The sequence below is a fragment of the Rattus rattus genome, chromosome 5 (genome assembly GCF_011064425.1).
Source record: "Rattus rattus isolate New Zealand chromosome 5, Rrattus_CSIRO_v1, whole genome shotgun sequence".
In the NCBI taxonomy this organism is placed as follows: Eukaryota; Metazoa; Chordata; class Mammalia; order Rodentia; family Muridae; genus Rattus; species Rattus rattus.
Genome location: NC_046158.1, coordinates 147,486,901 through 147,506,246, shown reverse-complemented (window position 1 = coordinate 147,506,246; position 19,346 = coordinate 147,486,901). Strand labels below are relative to the sequence as shown.

The 19,346-nt window shown below is 47.5% G+C and overlaps 1 protein-coding gene across 1 annotated transcript in view; it reads right to left on the bottom strand.

Annotated features, from left to right (window-relative positions):
• Nucleotides 1–19,346, bottom strand: part of Bcas1 (brain enriched myelin associated protein 1) — an 84,301-nt gene that overhangs the window by 51,524 nt on the left and 13,431 nt on the right. Inside the window, exon 4 of the mRNA XM_032904727.1 lies at nucleotides 8,795–9,369. Within this exon, the coding sequence (XP_032760618.1) occupies nucleotides 8,795–9,369 (575 nt within the window). The remainder of the gene's footprint in view (nucleotides 1–8,794; nucleotides 9,370–19,346) is intronic.

Genomic DNA, 19,346 nt, shown 5'->3' with positions numbered 1-19,346 from the left:
CCTCAGCGAAAGGCGTGGAGGCACCACGCCGCCTTAACTGCCTCATCTCCCTGCTCCAGGCTTCTCAGTATCTTCTCAGCAATGGATTCGAACCGAAGTTCACTCCTGCCTGTCGTTCTTCACTGCTGTGTGTTTTCCCGTGTTTCCAAAGAACATGCACTCTAGTTTGCCTAAAGATGTATGGGACCCAAGTCCAAGGCAGGGACGGCACTGCAAACCCAAGAACGTGAAAATATCCTGATGAGAGAAGAGGGGACAAACAACTCTCAGTGTGTGTGCACGCACATGTGTATGTGTGTGCGCGTGCATGTATGTGTGTGTATGTGTGTATATGTGTGTCTGTTTGCATGTGCGTGTATGTGTGCATGTGTGTCTGCATGTGAGTGTGTATGTACATGTATGTGTGTCTGCATGTGAGTGTGTATGTATGTGTGCATGTATATATGTGCATATGTGTGCATGTGTGTATGTGTGTATATGTGAAAATGTGTATATGTGTACATATGTGTGAGTTTGTATATGTGCGAGTTTGTGTGTGTACATGTATGTATGCGTGCACACATGTGTGTATACGTATGTATGTATATGTATGTGTGTATACATGCAAGTGTGTATGTGTGTATATGTCTGAGTGTGTATGTGTGTGTATGTCTGAGTGTGTATGTGTGTGTCTGTTTGCATGTGTGCGTATGTGTGCAAGTGTATCTGTGAGTATGTATGCATGTGTATGTATGTGTGCATGTGTGTGTACATGTGTGTGCATGTGTGTATATGTGAGCGTGTGTATGTGAGTGTGTATGTGTGTGTGTGCACGTGCACACGCGTGCAGGGTTAACTTGGTATCCTAGCTCTGCCCAAGCTCAAGGGAACGATCCAAATGGATAAACTTCTAGAAGAATACACGAGGAAAGTCTTGCCATTCTGGACTTAAGTTGTATCTATGACATGAACAGTCATGAAGAAAGAATGGAAAGTAAAAATTCAAAATGATGTAAAATCCTTCCCCAGGCAGGCTGTGCCCAGTGACAGGTGCCCAGGCACTGCTGACGAAGCATGAATTAATTCAGCCAGGATGGAAGGCAAGTTGGTATTGCTTACCAAAATAAATAAATAAATAGAAAGAAAGAACCTAGAAATTCCATCTCTAAGGGTTTATTCTAAACCTAACATCACGCAGGCCACATGACAAAGAGAAGAAGATGCTTGCTGTAGGGAGGGACACAGGCAAAGGTCATGAATAGGTCACGGCTAAAGGCAGCATGGTATGCCTGTCCATTCGGTAGAGCACTTCACAGGCGTGACAGATGGGGAAGAGCTTCATGTGCAGACGAAGAAAGTATTAACTAAATAAAAGTGTGGTCAGTGTATATGCCATGTTACTATTCCTGGAAGACAGAAAAAAACAATTCAGATTTTATTTCTGTCCAAAGAAACGATAGAAAGACACACTACAATGCAAAGGGCAAGTATTTAGTCAGTGGCACGACAGACAAACTTTCTATCGATCGTAATTTCTCGATTCAAGCCAGGAGAGGGCATTACTGCCTTGGCTGGTTTTAACTGCCAACTGGATGCAATGGAGCAAGTCTTAATGGGAGCAGAGTCTCACTTAATAAGGAATTGTCTAGATGTAGATGACCTTTGGGCGTGTGTCTGTGGGGGATTATTTTGATGGTTGATTGATGTAGGAAGATGGGGCTCCATGTGGGCGGCGCCATTCCCTAGGCTGAGCTCTGGACTGTTTAAGACTAGAGAATCCTCTTAACTCAGTAACTGGCTGGCTGAGCTCGAGCCCTCACTTCCTGCAAATGATGGGCTGTAACTCAGAATTGTGAACTGCAGTAAAACCCTTTCTCCTAAGTTGCTTTTTTTTTTTTTTTTTTTTTTTTTGGTCAGAATATTTTAGTGCAGCAACAAAAATAAAACCGTGGCAGTCTATAAAATGCCAAGGTTAAATACCTTCTGTAACTAGAGAAGACATAATAATCATCTCTAGGGTCAAAGTATATGAGGCCAGGGGTCGGCTCCAGCTGTCGCGTCACCAGCTCAAGCCGGCTGTGTGCATCTTGCAGGGCCATCTCTGTCCTCAACCTCAACTGTGTGCTCACTACAATTAATTCCAGTAGTAAGATTCCCAGGACACGCTACAAGTGTTCTTCAGGAAATGCCCAGAAACTCCTTTTAAGCAAACAGATGTGGGTAATTATTCTCTGTGTCAGAAGTTTTCCTCCCTGTCTGTTGGCTTCAAAGAGCAAACAGGAAGGCGCTCTGGATAAAGCCATCCTAATGGGGTCGGTTGAGAGCTGCCTCTGCCCCACTGGAACTAGGTTTTCGATGCGAAAGTCCCTCTGTGATTCCCTGCCCCCCTCCCTCTGACAAGTGCCAGTCAATCCTCAGCCTCCTTCACAGCAGGGTCTTGGCAACAGGACCACGGGCAGCCAAAAGCTTAACTAGAGCTAACTTCATTTTGAATCTTTAGACCAAGAACCAGGGCTGAGAACGCAGGGGCTTCTGAATGGAGCGGAGGAAGGTGCAGAAACGAGCAATCAGCTCCTTCTGTTCTCTCCATCTCTTAGAAATCGGAGCCTGGTGCTGCCTGGGATCAAAGGAAAGCGAGGAATCCGTCCTTCCTCTCCCCCGGGGGTGCCCGAATAGCACTGAGGGTTTCCTCTGCCAGGCAGCATGCTTTCTTATTTCCCCTTCTTCTCCCCAGAGCAGAGGCACCTACAGGGAGCTCTTAGATTCAGGAAGAAAAAGATGTTTGGTTCATTCTAGGACATACAATTCAGACGCTAATTTGCCTAAAAGGAAAGTAAATTAATGAGCAGGAAGAAGATACTAATATAATTTTGTGGGTCTCATTGGTGGTTATTGTGATTTCCCTAACTCCCCCCCCCCATATAACCACAAAGCTCAACGTTACTAAGGAAAATACTACACTGTATTATCACTGTATTATTGTTGTCTTTTTTTTTTACTTTCATTTTTCCCACGATTCCTATCCTGGTTCACACCAGCTATTAAAAATGCATTCTCATGTTCTAAGCCCAGGGCGGGACTGGGAAAGAAGGCAGTTGAAGCAATCCAGGAAACGTCAATCAGGAAAGGGCGCCAAAAGCTGCCGCAGTGCGGGAGACAGGTTTCTTTGAAAAGCCAGCTTTGTTTCAGAGCAAGGAATTGCCACACGCGGTCTGGATCGCTGAGTTTGGGAACTGAGGAGAGAGAAAAATTATCTCCTGTGGGCGCCACTGTGGTCAGCAAGGGAGGGATGCGGATGTCCAGTGCGACTCGGGATGCTCTGGTCCCACAGCGCCACCTACTGGACGAACGGGAGAAATGTTGGCTGCGTTTCTGTTTTATTTTGTGTTTTTCTAACGTGACAAAAACCAGGCTTGGCGGCTCACGCCTGCAATCCCAGCACTCGAGAAGCAAATGCAGGAGGATTGCTTCGAGTTTGGTGCTAATTTAGGCTATATCGCAGTGCCCTTTCTCAATTCCCCTCCCAAATTAAAAGACAAAACACACCTAAAAATAGTGAGAGAAAATACAGAGGAATGAACGAATGGGGAAAACGCACATCCATGGAGCCATCGTGAAAAAAAAAATCACTACTAATAATTTCAATATTTTTCTCTCCCTTTTCACTGTGCGTGCATGAGGACGTGGTAGAGAGTTATAACCTAGTGGGTTTTCCTCAATTCTAAACTTTCTTCTTGCAAGAAATGCTAGAATTAGGAAAAAAAATCATTGTGCTGGAATTGATCACTCAAAATACAGAGTGCTTGTCTGGCATACACAAAGCCCAGGATCCCATAAATAGAAAGTAAATAATGTTATGGATAAAATGTTGTTCAATGCTTCAATAAATAATTAATTATGAACTGGGTCATTTGAAATGCAAGTGTCCTTGAAAAAATTTTTAAAAAAAAATGTGTTGTCGCTACCCAGGGTTGTACCTCAAGTTCCCTAGAGACATCCATGTTCTTAACTGGGTGTGACAGTTTGTTATATGCTTGCCCTAGGGAGTGGCAGTATTAGAAGGCATGGCCTTGTTGGAGTAGGTGTGTCACTGTGGGCGTGGGCTTTAATACCTTAGTCCTAGCTGCCTGGAAGGGAGTCTCCTGCTAGCTGTCTTTGAAACAAAAGGTGGAACTCTCGGCTCCTCCTGCACCATGCCTGCCTGGATGCTGCCATGCTCCTGCCTTGATGATGATGGACTGAACCTCTGAACCTGTAAGCCAGCCCCAATTAAATGTTGTCCTTGAAAGAGTTGCCTTGGTCATGGTGTCTGTTCTCAGCGGTAAAACCCTAAGACTCTGGGATATGACCAGATTTCCAATAGAAACCAAACAAATCGTAAGATATAAAAATCTGGGTTGGGGATTTAGCTCAGTGGTGGGTTGGGGATTTAGCTCAGTGGTAGAGCGCTTGCCTAGGAAGTGTAAGTCCCTGGGTTCGGTCCCCAGCCCCGAAAAAAAGAACCAAAAAAAAAAAAAAAAAAAATCTAAGGGCAGGGGAGATGGCTCAGCAGTTAGGAGTCCTTAGCACCCACATAGCAGCTCCTACAGTCTCAGGGCTCTGACGCCCTCTTCCGGCTCTGAGGGTAACACATGCACATGGTACACAGACAAAACATCCATACAAGTAAAATACACACACACACACACGTATGTATGTATGTAAGTATGTATGTATGTATATTTGTTTCCACTTTCCTCTGCCATTTAATATATAATATACATATAATATTATACATTATATATTGTATGTATAATATATGAATTTGTGTGTGTGTTTCCACTCTCCTCTGCCATGTTTTCTGAGAGATCTAAGAATTCCTGCTCACTCACTTCCTTCCTCCTTCCGGGAAGAGACAATCCTGTCCGTTTTATTTGTTTTTTTCTAGTTGAGCTGAGTGACTGAAGCGTCCGTGTGGAGGCTCCGAGCTGGAAATGACCGCCGCCTTTGCTCCCCTGCAGACAAACCTTAGTGTGTGTAAAGTTTGTCTGCGTCTCCAGGAAGTCTCTCCAGGCCTCCAGACACTGGCTTTACATCACCCAAAGCCGCTGGCTCAGTATGGAACAAAATTCTTACGTTAACCACACTGGCTGTTAGTGGCTGGAGGGTAGGAAGAACATCAGAAAAGGCTGTCGGTTCTCCACAGGAGAGACTCTCTTTCCTTCCTTCCTCCCCCCCTTCCCTTCTGTCAGCGTCTCTTCTCCTTGGCCGGTAGTTCGTCAGTTTGATTCCCATTGGCTGAGCCAGGTGAATAGAGATTTTTCTGCTCCACGAAATGTTCTCCTTGCTTGGGTTTTTGTTTTGAGAGAAGTCTGGACCCCAACTCGCTGTATAGCTGAGGACGGCTTTGAACTTCTGACGCTCCTGCCTTCCATCTTCTTGGTGTTGGGGCTACTGACTTGTGCCACCATGCAGTGCTGGGACCAGAGCCCAGGCTCTTGGGCACACTAGGTAAACACTCTGCCCACTGAGCTACACCTCCAGCTTCTGGCTTTTGTCTTCCAGATCCGTAATTACTTTGCGGCCGCACCCAGAGAGAGACACACAGAAGTGAGCTTACTCTCACCTCGGGCTCAAGGAGAAGAATGAGTTTTGCTGCTGGCAAAGTGTGGACACAGGTGCAGGCAGGGTAGAGGGCAGTGAGGTCGCTGAGAAGTACTTCTGTCATATATGTTCCTCGAGCCCGATAAGTGCATTTCACAGTTAGAAGGAAGAACCCCGGCATTAATAACTGCCTCAAACTCTTAACCCACTGTCTAGAACGGATGTGTGTTAAACGAACTTTCCCAGCAGTGAGACGTGCTTAGTGCTGTCAAAATGGGGCAGCAGCAGACTTTCTAAGAACTGCTTGGTGTTATGCAAACACACACACACACACACACACACACACACACACACACACACACACACAGAGTCTTTTCAGATAATGTTTTCCAAATTCTCCTCCCAGTCATTTTAATCGATTTCCTATCCCGATTTATCCACGGGTTTGTTTTTGATTTTTTTTGTTATTGGTTTGTTTGTTTGTTTGTTTGGAGACAGAATCTTGTGTAGTCCAAACAGACACACACACACAAATAAATGTAATGAAAAGTTCAGGGGAGAGGGTGTGAAGATGGTTACTGACGGGATCATGATAGAATGACAAAAGCCAGCCATCTTTCTCTTCTTGTAAAAGGTTGCTGTTGAAGTAATTGGTGCAGAACTTGAATAAATTTGTCAACAAAAAAGAAACGTTTCTGGTTCTTAAGGAACCAAGCATTCCTGGCAACGACCGCGCATCCTTGCGCCCACCACAAAGATACCCCTGGAAGGACCCTGAGAGAAACAGGCACCCAGTGTTCTCTTTTATAAGCAGTAAAACCAGATTTCCATTGTAGGGTCGTTTTGCGCACGTGCGACGAGGTCTATTAAATGTTTATCTTAGAACCCTGGTTCAGTTGGGGAGAGAGAAGGGAAAAAAAGCCCCGTTCCTGCCAACCAGTTGGTTTGTGTGAATCACAGCTCAGTCAGCTTTCAGGCCTATAATTTATCTTTTCTTCGGCCTATGTGGTAAATGCCCCGCTTGTCCATGAATTCTCGCCTTGTTTCAGTGACGCTATGGTCTGAATGTAGTTTTATAAGGCACACAGATAAGATTGTCGTTCTGAAAACACAGATTTGTGTGTTTCCCCACAAGGAGGAGATGGGGGTTGGGGGCCGGTTATCTCTGTCCAGATTCACATCTTGGTGAGGCTGCGGCTGGAATTCCAAGCTCAGCTAGGAGAACTCAGTGGCCGTGTGGGGCGGAGGCGCGGAGGGAACTGTTGGGGATGGGAGAGGGGGCGGGGAGAGCTGACAAGGCAAAACCCAAGGCTTAATTTACCCGAAGAATTCTGAATACATTCATCCACCGGTCAGTTGTGCACCGTGGCGGTACTAGCTCCGAGAGAACGTTATAGATTGGGAAGTTTTGTTCATGTTATTTCCTGAGGGCTGTATTTTCTCACTATACTTAAAAAGTGGTTTTCCCAAAACACAGAAGTAGGTCACAGGGGCCGGATGAAAAAATGTTTACAAATCAGAGGGCTGCTTTTTTGCTTTTGTTTTGTTTTGCTTTGCTGTTAGGTTTTAAAAAAAAAAAATCCCTGTGCATGTGTATGCATTCAGATATCCACACGTCTGTAGGCTGAAGACGAAATGGTTATCTCATACTATGTATAAAAAAAAATAGGTTGTACACAGGCACAGTACACAGGACGGACACTCAACATTTCAAATTTCTACGATACTGCCAACCAGAACACGGAAGTTTGTAGTGTGTCCCAGCTAAGCACACGAGTTACCTTGGCAAGTGTGTATCGGAGAGGAGGGGTCTTTTATCCAGGAAGAAACTCGTGTTGTAACAGAGGATGGGGTACTCTGAGAGACGGTTTTAACTGCGAACATCCCCCTGGGCCGGACTGCATTCATACTTCCTGTGTTTCTAACCCAGATTGAGTCTCGAAGCCAGGCTCACCTGGGAACCCACTGCCACTAATTAAATCTAGCTGCTGTCTCCGAGGGTATCCCTCACCCCTGCCCAGAAGAGGCAGACTTGACAAGGCACCACTTCAAAACTGCTCACCGCCGAGGTTTGTGAAAGACTGGAGGAGTGTGCTGGGGGTTTGTGACTAATGAACTAGCTGGCGGCTGCCGGTTTAATTAAGACGAGGATTTGGCTGAGTCACTAGGCAACCACGCAAAGATGGGCACAGCAGAGTTCTTCATTCTTTCTCCCTAGAAATAACTCTAGTTTTTCCTACTTCAGGTGACGGACTGGCTTTGGAGGCAGAGACCTTAAAAGCCAATGACTGTTAGAGAAGCTCACCACCTCCGAATGGCTTTCGACACCCATGGGCGATGAGGCAAACCCAGCCAGAGTTTCCCTTCACAGGCGAAATGTGTAAACGGTTGCCTGGAATCATCATGGATATCAGTGACCAGTTCATAGCCCCAAGAAGGGCAGCTGAGGGCTTTTGGCTTGTGCCATAGGATGCTTCCTGAGGTGAAGCTGACAGCCTGAGTCCAGACCCCTCTTCACGTGCTGCTCATTGGACCGTATGGCAAACTAGGAAAGCGCCTTCGAAAATAAACTCTGAGCCCAAATTTATGGGCGTAGAAAAATATTGGTAGCAAGAGGCTTCACTATTTTGGTCTTATTGTCTCTTTTTACAATTTCAACTGTCTGGAAATTTCGGCTGGAATCTAATAGTCACGGTATGGTTAATTCTTTTCTTTCCTTGAGACAGGGTCCTATGTAACTCAGGCTGGCCTTAAGTAGCCAAGGATGACCTTGAACATCAGATTTTCTTGTTTCTACCTCCCAAGTGCTGGGATCGAAAACCTGAGTCTCCATCCCTGGGTGTATGAGCACTGGGGAGCAAACCCAGGGCTTCAGGGCTTCTGGGCAAGCATTCACTATCTACACCCCCAGTCTGATGTTTAGGCTTGGTAGAAGTCACTTTTCTCCCCCTGGCGCTTTCTTTCTGGGCTCATAAACATACGCCCTACGCCCCGGGGGCTTGGATTAGGAGTTTCAATCTTTGTAAGTCACCTACCACCTCTTTTTCTTTAGGTAAAACAGGGTTTACAGAGGTTTTGTTCTCCGGATGTTTCTGCCAACCCAAACGCAGAGGAAGCTTACCTTGTCCAGGACCCCGGGTGACTGTAGGGTGATGTGCAATGGTCGCACCCAACAGCACCCCCCACACAAGCACCCGCTGGAGAGGAAGCTCGTAGCCTTTCACACACTTACCTTCCCTGCAGAGACACCATGAGGATTCCCTGGTACAGCAGGCGCCTCTATGGCCCGTTCTTGGCCTTTGGACCCTTTCCCTTCTTCAGGCGGGCTGTCAACCGGCGCGCTTTCTCTTCCCTTGTCCAGTTTAAAGAGTCTGTTCAAAAAGCTGAAATCCTTGGGCCTGGACGGGGCTTCTGCCTGGGACTCAGGTGGTGAAGGTGCCAGTGGGCTGGTGGCAGGGAGGGTCTGCTGCTTGGCCTCAGTGCACCCTGGGGTTTTATCTGGAGCCAGCCCTGGTGCAGCTGCCACCGGAAGTGCCCCGTGCTCACTCGGGTCTTTGTTCTCAGGCGCCGTGCCTGGGCTGACATCAAGCCTCCCCGATGCAGCCGATGAATCCGTGCCTTGGTCCCCGGGACGTCCTGGTACAGGCCGAGAGAGTGTCAAGAAAAAATGGGACCTAGCAGCTGGTGCTTTGGGCTTGAATCCTTTCCCAAGATTCTTTCCGCTGGCATCAGCCACAGCGTGAGCCTCCATTGTCTCGGGGGAAGAAGCGGGCACATTATCCTTCAAGCTGTTGATTCCCAAATCGACTGTAAACACAAACATAAACAGTGGTCATTCAACAAGCCAGGAAATTCAAGGGTGGATAATGGACTCCAACTTTTGTCACACAACGTCCCTTCTGCAGACTGGGGCGGCCTTGTTCCCCTGCCGTCAGCCCAGTAGACATCTCCTGACCCTGCTCTTCCTGGAAGAGGAACCCTCTGAGGCTGATGAGGCAGACAAGCCAATGGCTGGGAAGCCACTACCTGCCAGGCACCGTGTGAGTGGCACCCAATGCCCACTGTCATCTTTCACTTCCTTGGAATCCAGAGAAGTGCATCCTTAATTTTTTTCCAATAGAAATCCTAGTGTGTTGTTGAACTCCAGAGCTGGGAGAGCTCTCACTCCCTTAATATGCTAGTCATCAGGGCTTGAGCCGTTCTTCATCATGGGATTGTGTCCTGTGTATTATTTTTTTTTTCTATTTTCTTTTTTCTTTTTTTTTTTTCGGAGCTGGGGACCGAACCCAGGGCCTTGTGCATGCTAGGCAAGCGCTCTACCGCTGAGCTAAATCCCCAACCCCCGTGTCCTGTGTATTATATATAGCAGCGCTGTTGGCCCCAACCTCTTGAGTATCCCTCACACCCCAATGCTGTGGTAAACAAATATTTTATAAGTGTCCCCTGGGAGAGAAAAAGCACTCACATTTGAGGACCACTGAGGGAGGTCCTCTCTGGCATGGAATGGTGGCCCCTGCCTTTAATCCTAGCACTACGGAGACAGGCAGGCAGATAGATCTCTGTGAGTTCCAGGCCAGCTAGAGCAACACAGTGAGACCTTACACACACACACACACACACGCACGCACGCACGCACACACGCACGCACGCACATGCACACGCACACTCTTTTTGAATCCAAGTGATTTCATTTTTCTCTGCCTTTATTCTTTGGTAAAAATGAAGAAACCGTAGGCCCTTCCTCACCAGTTAGGAGATGACACTAGTTAATACGTTTAAAGTATACAGAAAAGTGGCTGAGAAACACTAACTGCTCAGTAGGTGTCATGACACTTAGCTGTTGTCACCGCTGATGAGGGAGAACACTGACACCTGAGCTCAAACCGCCTTCCCTTCAGTCCCCAAGGAGAGGGCCAGACAGAAGCCCACTCCTGAGTTCATGCTGTCTGTCTCAATGTAAGACAGCTGTTAGCATAGACTGGGGAATACGGAAGACTGAGGCACTGAACCTGCAGTACTCAGAAAGCTGATACATTGTAGCCTTGAAGAGCAGGTGTGTCTTCAGACCGGAAGTCTGGGACAGCAGCAGCACGGATATGGCCAGCTCGTGTATTCTATGTGTGTAGGTGGTGGCTTCCCAACCTCCTGGGAGTCACACTCCCAGACACCCACTGCTTCCTGCCTTGAATCAATTAAATTGCCCTCTTTTTAAGGCCCTTTGGTAGCAAAGTGGTGGGGAAGAACTTCGGAGTCATTTGATTCTGAAGACCCTCACTGACAAGCTTTGAGGTCCTGGGGAAAGTCCTGACAAGGTTGAGTTTCTCTCATTCATAAAATGGGAATGTTGGTCTGGGACAATGCCCTTGCCTCACAAGCATCAGGACCCGAGTTCTATCCCTGAAACCCATGTAGAAAAAGCTGGGTGTCGTGATCACACCTGTAATTCCAGCCCTGGGGAGATGGAGGCATGGGGGGACTCTTGGGGTACACTGTCCAGCCGGCCGAACCTGACTGGCGAGTTCCAGGCTGGCAAGACAGCGAGAAAACCTGTGTCATTTAAAAGATCAAAATGTGTATAACCGCTGAAGAGCAATACTTGAGGTTATCCTCTGGCCTTCGCCTCACGCACCCATGTGTGCACATGCACCGGAACCCATATGAACGTCAGCATACATGCAAGCATGTGTGTGCACATACATGAACATGGGGATAGAATACTTCCTTAGTATGACAGTCGTGATGCTTCAGGAAAAGCTCACCCAGGACGTGGCCTGATGCTGTCTGCCACCCTGACTCCTGACCCCTGACCCCTGACCCCCCAGCAGGTACTTAGTGACGGGCAGATACGATGACAATGTTGAAGACTGCGCCCCAGCCTTGCCAACACTGCACATTGTTTAATACATTTAGACAGGCACATCTTGGTATCTGTTTGCAAGGAGTCAAGGAGCAGGAAAAAGCAGGGAGAGGATCTGAGGATTCTTCGTTCTGCTTCCGTTACACATTAACATGGGACGCTAAACACACGCCCACACGTCCACGCGTCCATCCGCAGCCGCTCTGCCAAACTCTGGTATCTTACAGGGTCTGGAGTCAGGACCAACCCTCTGAAGAGAGCGTCTTTGTGTGCCTCATTGCTCTCTTAGTAGCACAGAGGACAGAGAAGTGACTCAGATTGGACCAATGATGGAACCAGGAAGTCTTCATGAGGAAGCCCCCAGCCGTGCATTGGCTACCTGAGCTAACTCTCCTTTGCTTTGCTCCCGTGCTCCAGGAATTCACATAGGAGGAGAGAGAAGCAGGCAGAGCAGGGGCCCAAGCAGTGAGGCACATCTTTGGACTGTGGGTGTGTCCCCAGGCCAGAGAGAGAGAGAGAGAGAGAGAGAGAGAGAGAGAGAGAGAGAGAGAGAGAGAGAGGGAGAGGGAGAGAGAGAGAGAGAGAGAGAGAGAGAGAGAGAGAGAGACAGAGAGAGAGAGAGAGAGGGAGAGAGAGAGAGAGAGGAGGGGGGAGAGAGAGAGGGAGAGGGAAAGAGGGAGAAGGAGAGGGAGAAAAAAAGAGGGAGAGAGAGAGGGGGGGAGAGGAGGAGGGGAGGAAATGCTGACACAGAGGGAGAGACTGGGATTGAAAACAGGGAGAGGCTTTTGCAAACCCCCTGAGAACACGGATTGGTTTCCCCCTTCACCACCTGCCTGGAAACCAAAGGATCGAAAAGGTCTTGCAGCCAGAGGAGGACAAGATGCTCTCCCTGGGGAAAGTGCAGGATTCTGCTTTGAAAAGGTTCAATACCCAATGTGGACCTAGCACAAGACATACAGCCAGGAGCAGAAGGAAGCCACACGCTTGTCGTCAGAGATGAGGTAAAGCCACTCAATGACATGTAAGACCCCTAAGTTCTGAGTGGGCTCCTTTCCTAACAGCTGGAAGCTGGGGGGTTCGTACTGATAGCAGAGTTGTTAGGGTCAAAGCCTGGGCTCTGGAGGTCTGGACCAGATCTGCTTGGCCAACCGTCCTCAGTAGCTTGATTAAAAGAGAAATAGTGGAGATTAGACACAGAGGATTTAGTCAATCTCGTCACACTGGGACGTGAGCCAATAAAGAAGCACGTTGCCGCTCGCCTGTCCCCGAGTCCACCCTCAGGGTCCAGCCTCTCAGGGTCACTAGTGTCTTCTGTATGAAATTGGCACCTGCACATTTATAGTTGTTTTGTCTTCTTGGTGAACAGATCCGTTTCTTTATTACTATGTAGGGGTCATTTAAGTCTCTTCTGACTATTTTTGAGTCAAAGTCGACTTTAACAGGTACCAGATTGTCTATGTAGTTTGTTTCTCTCCTTCCTATTTGCTGTATAAATTGTTTTCCTTATCCTTGGCCCCTCAGTCCCTGGGAGTCTTTACTAGAACAACGTGCTTCTTAGCAGGCAGTGGTTCCGGCTTCGGTGATGTAGCCAGTCTCGGTATGGGTGGATGGAGACCGTTTACACGAACGGTTCTCACTAGCCTTACTCCCCACCTCCGCGTTTCCCCTCTTCTGCTTGGTGGAATCTATAATCCATTCTTTCCCCTGTGTGCTTTTTCTTTTTAAATAAAAATATGATTCATTGAATTTTTTTATTTCCAACAATCCTTTTTTTTTTTTTTTTTTAACCCCAATGCCTTCGCCGATGTTTTCCTAGGTCACTGATTTTCTCGTCCGTTTTGCTAAGTGTCCCTCTGTGCTCCTGACTTTCCTATCCTGGACCCAGGGTTGGGTTTGGAGGCTTCTTTGTGTGTTCTTCAGGCCATCAGCCATCTTTAAAGGAAACTGTTTGAAACCTTCCGGGCATCTTACCCTTGCCAGTGTCTTCGAGCTTGGGAGTTAGGGCGATGACTTTTGGGAAAGTTCTGCTGCTTTTCTTCTTTTCTTTTCCTTTTTCTTTTCCTTTTCTCTGTCATGATTCTTATGCTTGTTGGTTTGGATTTTTCTTTTAGTCTTTTTTTGGGGGGAGGGGGAGGGGCATTTCTTACTAAACTTCTACTTATTTATTATGGATGCCGGACAGGGTGGAGGAGGGGGGCAAGTGCCCTGGCCTATGTGGATGTCAGAGGACAACCCGAAGGACTCCGTTCTCTCCTTCTACCACGTGGGCTCCAGGTGTTGAGCTTAGGTCATCAGCTTGGTGGCAAGCACTTGCTATGCCATCTTGCTGGCCCGTAAAGATTTTTGCAGGCACATATGGATGAGAAACAACGCAGAACGCCACAAGTTCAGTACTGTCGAGCATTTTAGGCAGCCGGGGGAGGGGGTGGTCCTAGAATGGACCCCCACGTGGAAAGAGGGAACTATTGGAATTCCTTGTTTCCTCCTCACTGTCTATGAGCCCTGAATGAACAGGGACTTAGGGTGTCTAATCACAGCCCCTGATGTCTTCAGGAATGCCTAGCAGTAAGGTGACAAGTCTGGTGATAAAGGTCAGGCACAGAGCAGAGCCCTTGCCTTGCAAGCACTGGGTGTGTGTGGGGGTGGAGGTGGGGGCAGTGATGCTTCGAACAGCCACCCTGTAACAAGCTGCTGAGGACAGGCTCCCTGTGGAGAGCCGCAATAACATTCGCCAACACAAGATGGCGCTGGCTTCCACTGCGCCCCACGTGGGAAAGCTGGGATAGCATTCACCATTACAAGATGGCGCTGGCTTCACAGGTTGAAGTTGCCCCACCAACTTCCCTTTCAGGAAGTTAAAAGATGTGCAAGAGTGCCCGTTGCAGGTCTTTGCCCATCCGGGGCGTGCCTATGAGATCATGGGTAAGCGACCAATCAGGTGTGGATGCGCCGCGCTAGGGTGTATATAAGCCGCGCCATGCTGGCGCCCCGGGCCCCTCTCTTTAAGATACAATAAACGTTTAGCTGCAGAAGGATTTGTGTGTCCGCGCGTGCGTCCTTGCTGGCGAGACGATAGCGCAGGACAGCTCCCTTTTTCCTGAGGTTCACTGTCCCAATCCTCCCAGAAGTTTTCAAAAGGAAGGCTAAGACTCCTCACCTTCCCTCTGCCAATAAACCATCTATTTCCGAATGCCTATTCTGTCTGACCACGATGCTTGTTCTCCACACAAGCACCGTGTGTGTGTGTGTGTGTGTGTGTGTGTGTGTGTGTGTGTGTGTGATGTATACACTTGTGGGTACACATGAAGTCACTCTATTTTTTGAGATAGGGTCTCTCACTGAACCCAGAGTATGCTGGTTTACCAAGACTGATTACTTCCCAAGTCTCAGAGGTACTCTTGTCTCAGCACTGGAACTATAGATGTGATATTAGGTTTGGCTTGTGTGTGCACATAAGTATGTGTGTGTGTGTGTGTGTGTGTGCATGTGTGTGTATATGTGTGCATATGTATGCATGTGTGTATGTGTGTGCGCATGTGTGCATGTGTGTGCATGTATGTGTTTGTGTGTGCATGTATGTATCTGCATGTGCCTGTGTGCATGTGCATGTGTGCATTTATGTATGTGTGTGTGGGTGTGTGTGTAAAGTAAGTGCTGGGACTCCAAACCCAAGTCCTCATATTTGCATGGCGAACACTTTCCCATCTCGCCAGCCCTTCCAACATCACTTCCTACACACCCTTGTTTTACACTGACATCCTGAGCTATCAGGATAAATCACAAAGCGCCCATACAGTGCTCAGCAGTGACAAAGGGAAGGCATTGCAAATCCTGCAGATGCAGCCGGAGTTTGTAGAATTGGGGGAGTTCGCATGGGTAAAATTCTTGGATCAGACCCACAGTGACTGTTCTATCAGGATCCAAGTGCAGCCACCAAAGCAGTTCATTGTAGAGGGAGGGAGATGCTGTGTTCTTCAAAAGACTATTCTATTTAAATATCAAAGGGCTATAAGATTCCCATGGGAAAAGAGATAAAGACCTCGGAGGGGATGCAGTAATGACCCTCTGCAGGTTGGATTGGTAGGGTCGGGTCGCTTAGCAAGAGTCAAATGACACTTCAAACAACTGTGGCTCTCGGTGCCCGGCAGATGTGTTTGTTGTTCTGAAGTGTCAGGGTTCGTGGGGCTGATGCCTGTGGCTTGGAGGAAGATGGGAGATTTGGAAACTTCACTGACAGATCAGATTTCAAGCTTTCTTCTCAGCTCTCAAGAGCCAGGATGTCTTGGCCAGGAAACCCTAGCACACAAACAACAGAGGGGGCTTTTGGACAGGAGGGATGGAGTCTTGATTACGAGGTTGATTTGCTTGGACATTGAGTGATGTCATGGGATCCAAATGGACTATTAACCCTGTGCTGCCCAGAACACTGCCAAGAGGCCACGGGGAAGCTCAGTTCCAGTAGGTAACACCAGGGCAGCGACATCACACTGTCTACTCCATTTTTTCCTCCTCCCCACCTTCCATGTGTCTGCTTTGCGAAAACCGTGGAGTATGCAGGGGTTACTAGCAGCTCCAGCATGGCCACTCAGAGGCACAGCAGATGTCTGAGTTCGTCTTGGGGGTTTTCCTTGGTTTTCTGTTTTTGTTTTTCCTTCTTAAATCGGGTGATAATACGCAGCTGACATGTCTTTCCTACTGCAGTCATTTTCCTTCCTATCTCTGCCTTCTACCCTTTCCACAATTAACATTTGCAACCTGATGTGGCTTCTCAAGCATTCTCAGTACTACAGTGGCTGCGTTTACCATGGGAGTGGATGCGAAGGCCAGAAGAAGACAATTATCAGATGTTGTTCCTCAAATGACATCCACATTCTGTCTGTCTGTCTATCTACCTGTCTTTCTACCATTGCCTTATCCATGAATATTCTAGAAGTTTCTACTTTGTTTGTTTCATCTTCCCTGTCTTAGTTAGGGTTTCACTGCTGTGAACAGACACCATGACCAAGGCAACTCTTTTTTTTTTTTTTTTTTTTCGGAGCTGGGGACCGAACCCAGGGCCTTGCGCTTGCTAGGCAAACGCTCTACCACTGAGCTAAATCCCCAACCCCAAGGCAACTCTTATAAAGGACAACATTTAATTGGGGCTGGCTCACAGGTTCAGAGGTCCAGTTCATTATTACCATGGTGGGAGCATGGCGGCATCCAGGCAGACATGGCACTGGAGGAGCTGAGAGTTCTATATCTTGTTCTGAAGGCAAATGGGAGAAGACTGTCTTGCAAGAAGCTAGAAGGAGTGTCTCAAAACCCACCCCCCAACAGTGACACACTTCTTCCAACAGGGCCACAGCTCCAAACAGTACTACTCCCTATGGGCCAAGCGTATTCAAACCACCACATTCCATACAAACAGGTCTGTCCTAAACTAGTGTGTTTCTTTCTTCTTTAGATTGGAAGAGCAAATGTGGAGTTGCTGCCCCCCAAACCAATTTAAAAAAAAAAACTACTGCCAGATTTCTTTCCAAAAACAGTCCAGAGATTCAGAGCAGTAATGTGATATAGTTACAGCCCCCTCACCATGGAGAAAATTGATCAGATACTGTTAAGCGGATTTAGATATTAAGTAAATTGCCAAAGAAGGTAGTACTTTACTCCACAGCTGCTAGGACAACAAGGGGAGGGCTCTGGAGATGGGGGTGGGGGCAAGAAATCTAGTTCTCGGTGTATAGGGACGGCCAGAGTTAGTTTGTCAGTTTGGGATTCTGGGGAAAATTCCAAGGAGGTGCTATGGGGCAAGGGACCAGGGGACCAGGAGGAGGAAAGGCATCACTACTCCAAATGTAGATGGACATCGGGCACATCTGAGGATGCTGCGTGCCATTGTCACTGTGGAAATGCAGTTAAAAACCACAGCACAGCTCCACTCCACGCACACTGAATGTCCAAACACAGCAGGTAGACAGCAGCCAGTGTTGGTAAGAACACTGAGCAACTGGCATCTATGTGCCTCGCTGGTGGGGCTGTGAAATGGGGCAGCTGCCTTGGAAAGCAGTTAAGGAGGTCCTCAGAAAGGTGGGCCTTGAGCCAGCACATGACCCACAGTTCTGTTTCCAGATAGTCATGCCCGAGAGAACCAAAACCTATATCCACACAAAAATTAGCTCACCAACGCGCAGGGATGTGGTATTTATAATCGACGGAGTGTAAACAACCACAATCGACATGTCCGTTCACTCATGAGAGAATCGAGACGATGTGGCCTTTGTGCAATGGGTGCTAGCACCTTAAAGACGCTTGCCACAGCGAGGTGAACTCTGAAAACACGAAATCATCCAGGTACCCTGAAGAAGGATTTGTGGAATGGGGCCTAAGAGTCTTTGAAGTTAGAAGAGAAGACATTGTGTCCCAGCTCAGCCATGACCTTGTCATCTACATTGTTCAAAATGATTACAGTCTCAGTGAACAGGCTCTGCTTCCATTCTGCCACCAAAACGTACAGACAGGGCTGGAGAGGTAGCTCAGCCTTTGAAGTGCTTCACTGCAAGCAGGGGGATTCGATTCAGGCCCCAAGAAGCCACACACATGCTAGGTGAGGAGAAAGCATTGCCTGTAATTCAATCCCAGCCTTGCATAGTAGAGACTTGGGGTCCCCAGGGCAAGCTGGGGAGTAGTGCGAGCCGTACTGGTGAGGTCAGGACTTGACCGAGAGACCCTGCCTTGAAGAATAATGTGGAGGAGAAATGAAGGATCACTAATGACATCAGTCTGAGCCCCACACACACACACACACACACACACAGACACATATACACACACATACACACACAGACACACACACACACACACACACACACACACACAGATGCACACACATACACACACAGACACACACATAGATATACACACACATACACACACAGATACACACAGACATACACACACACATAAACACACACGCACACAATACATATACACACATATACACATACACACACACACACACATACAACACATACACACATACACACACATACACACATACACACATACACACACACACACACACACACACACACATACACACACACACACACACACACACACACATACACACATACACACACATACACACACACACACATGCACACATACACATACACACATACAAACACACATACACACAAACACACACATACTTACACATACACACACAGACACATGCACATGCACACTCTCATGCTCACGTGCACTCACACTTGCACATGCTCACACATAGGCACAGGCGCACGCACATGTATGTGCTCATACACAAACACACAGGTGCAAACATGCATATGCATGAAAAGAAAAAAAAACAGAAACGGAATAAATGTACAGGTAATGAAAAGAAAGAAAAAAAATAAAAGGAAAATATATAGAAAAGAGATACAGGATTCAAAGGCCATGAAAGAAATCTTTGATGATGGTGATGATTATGACGATGTCGTGATGATGCTGGCTGGTGAAACTGGTGATGTTGATAATTAGAGTGGTCAGGATTATAATGATGATAGTGGTTAGGGTTATGAATTTTCGAAAGCTGTCTTTTGAGACATATGGAGTAGTGGTGTGAACATAGCAGCAGAGGTGGCCAATTCTTGTGTCTGCTGTGTAGTGTGTTTGACTAGAACACAGGCAGATGTTTTAAATGGGAGGATTCTAAGTAAAAACCTAACCTGGGGCTGTCCCTGGAGGACCTCCGACCTCTTTTTTTTTTCTTTTTTCTTTTTTCTTTTTTTTCGGAGCTGGGGACCGAACCCAGGGCCTTTAGCTTGCTAGGCAAGCGCTCTACCACTGAGCTAAATCCCCAACCCCAACCTCCGACCTCTTATCAGCTTCTCCCAGGAGCCACACACAGAGGTGTGGAGACAGGCACTTCTAGCTCCGTGTA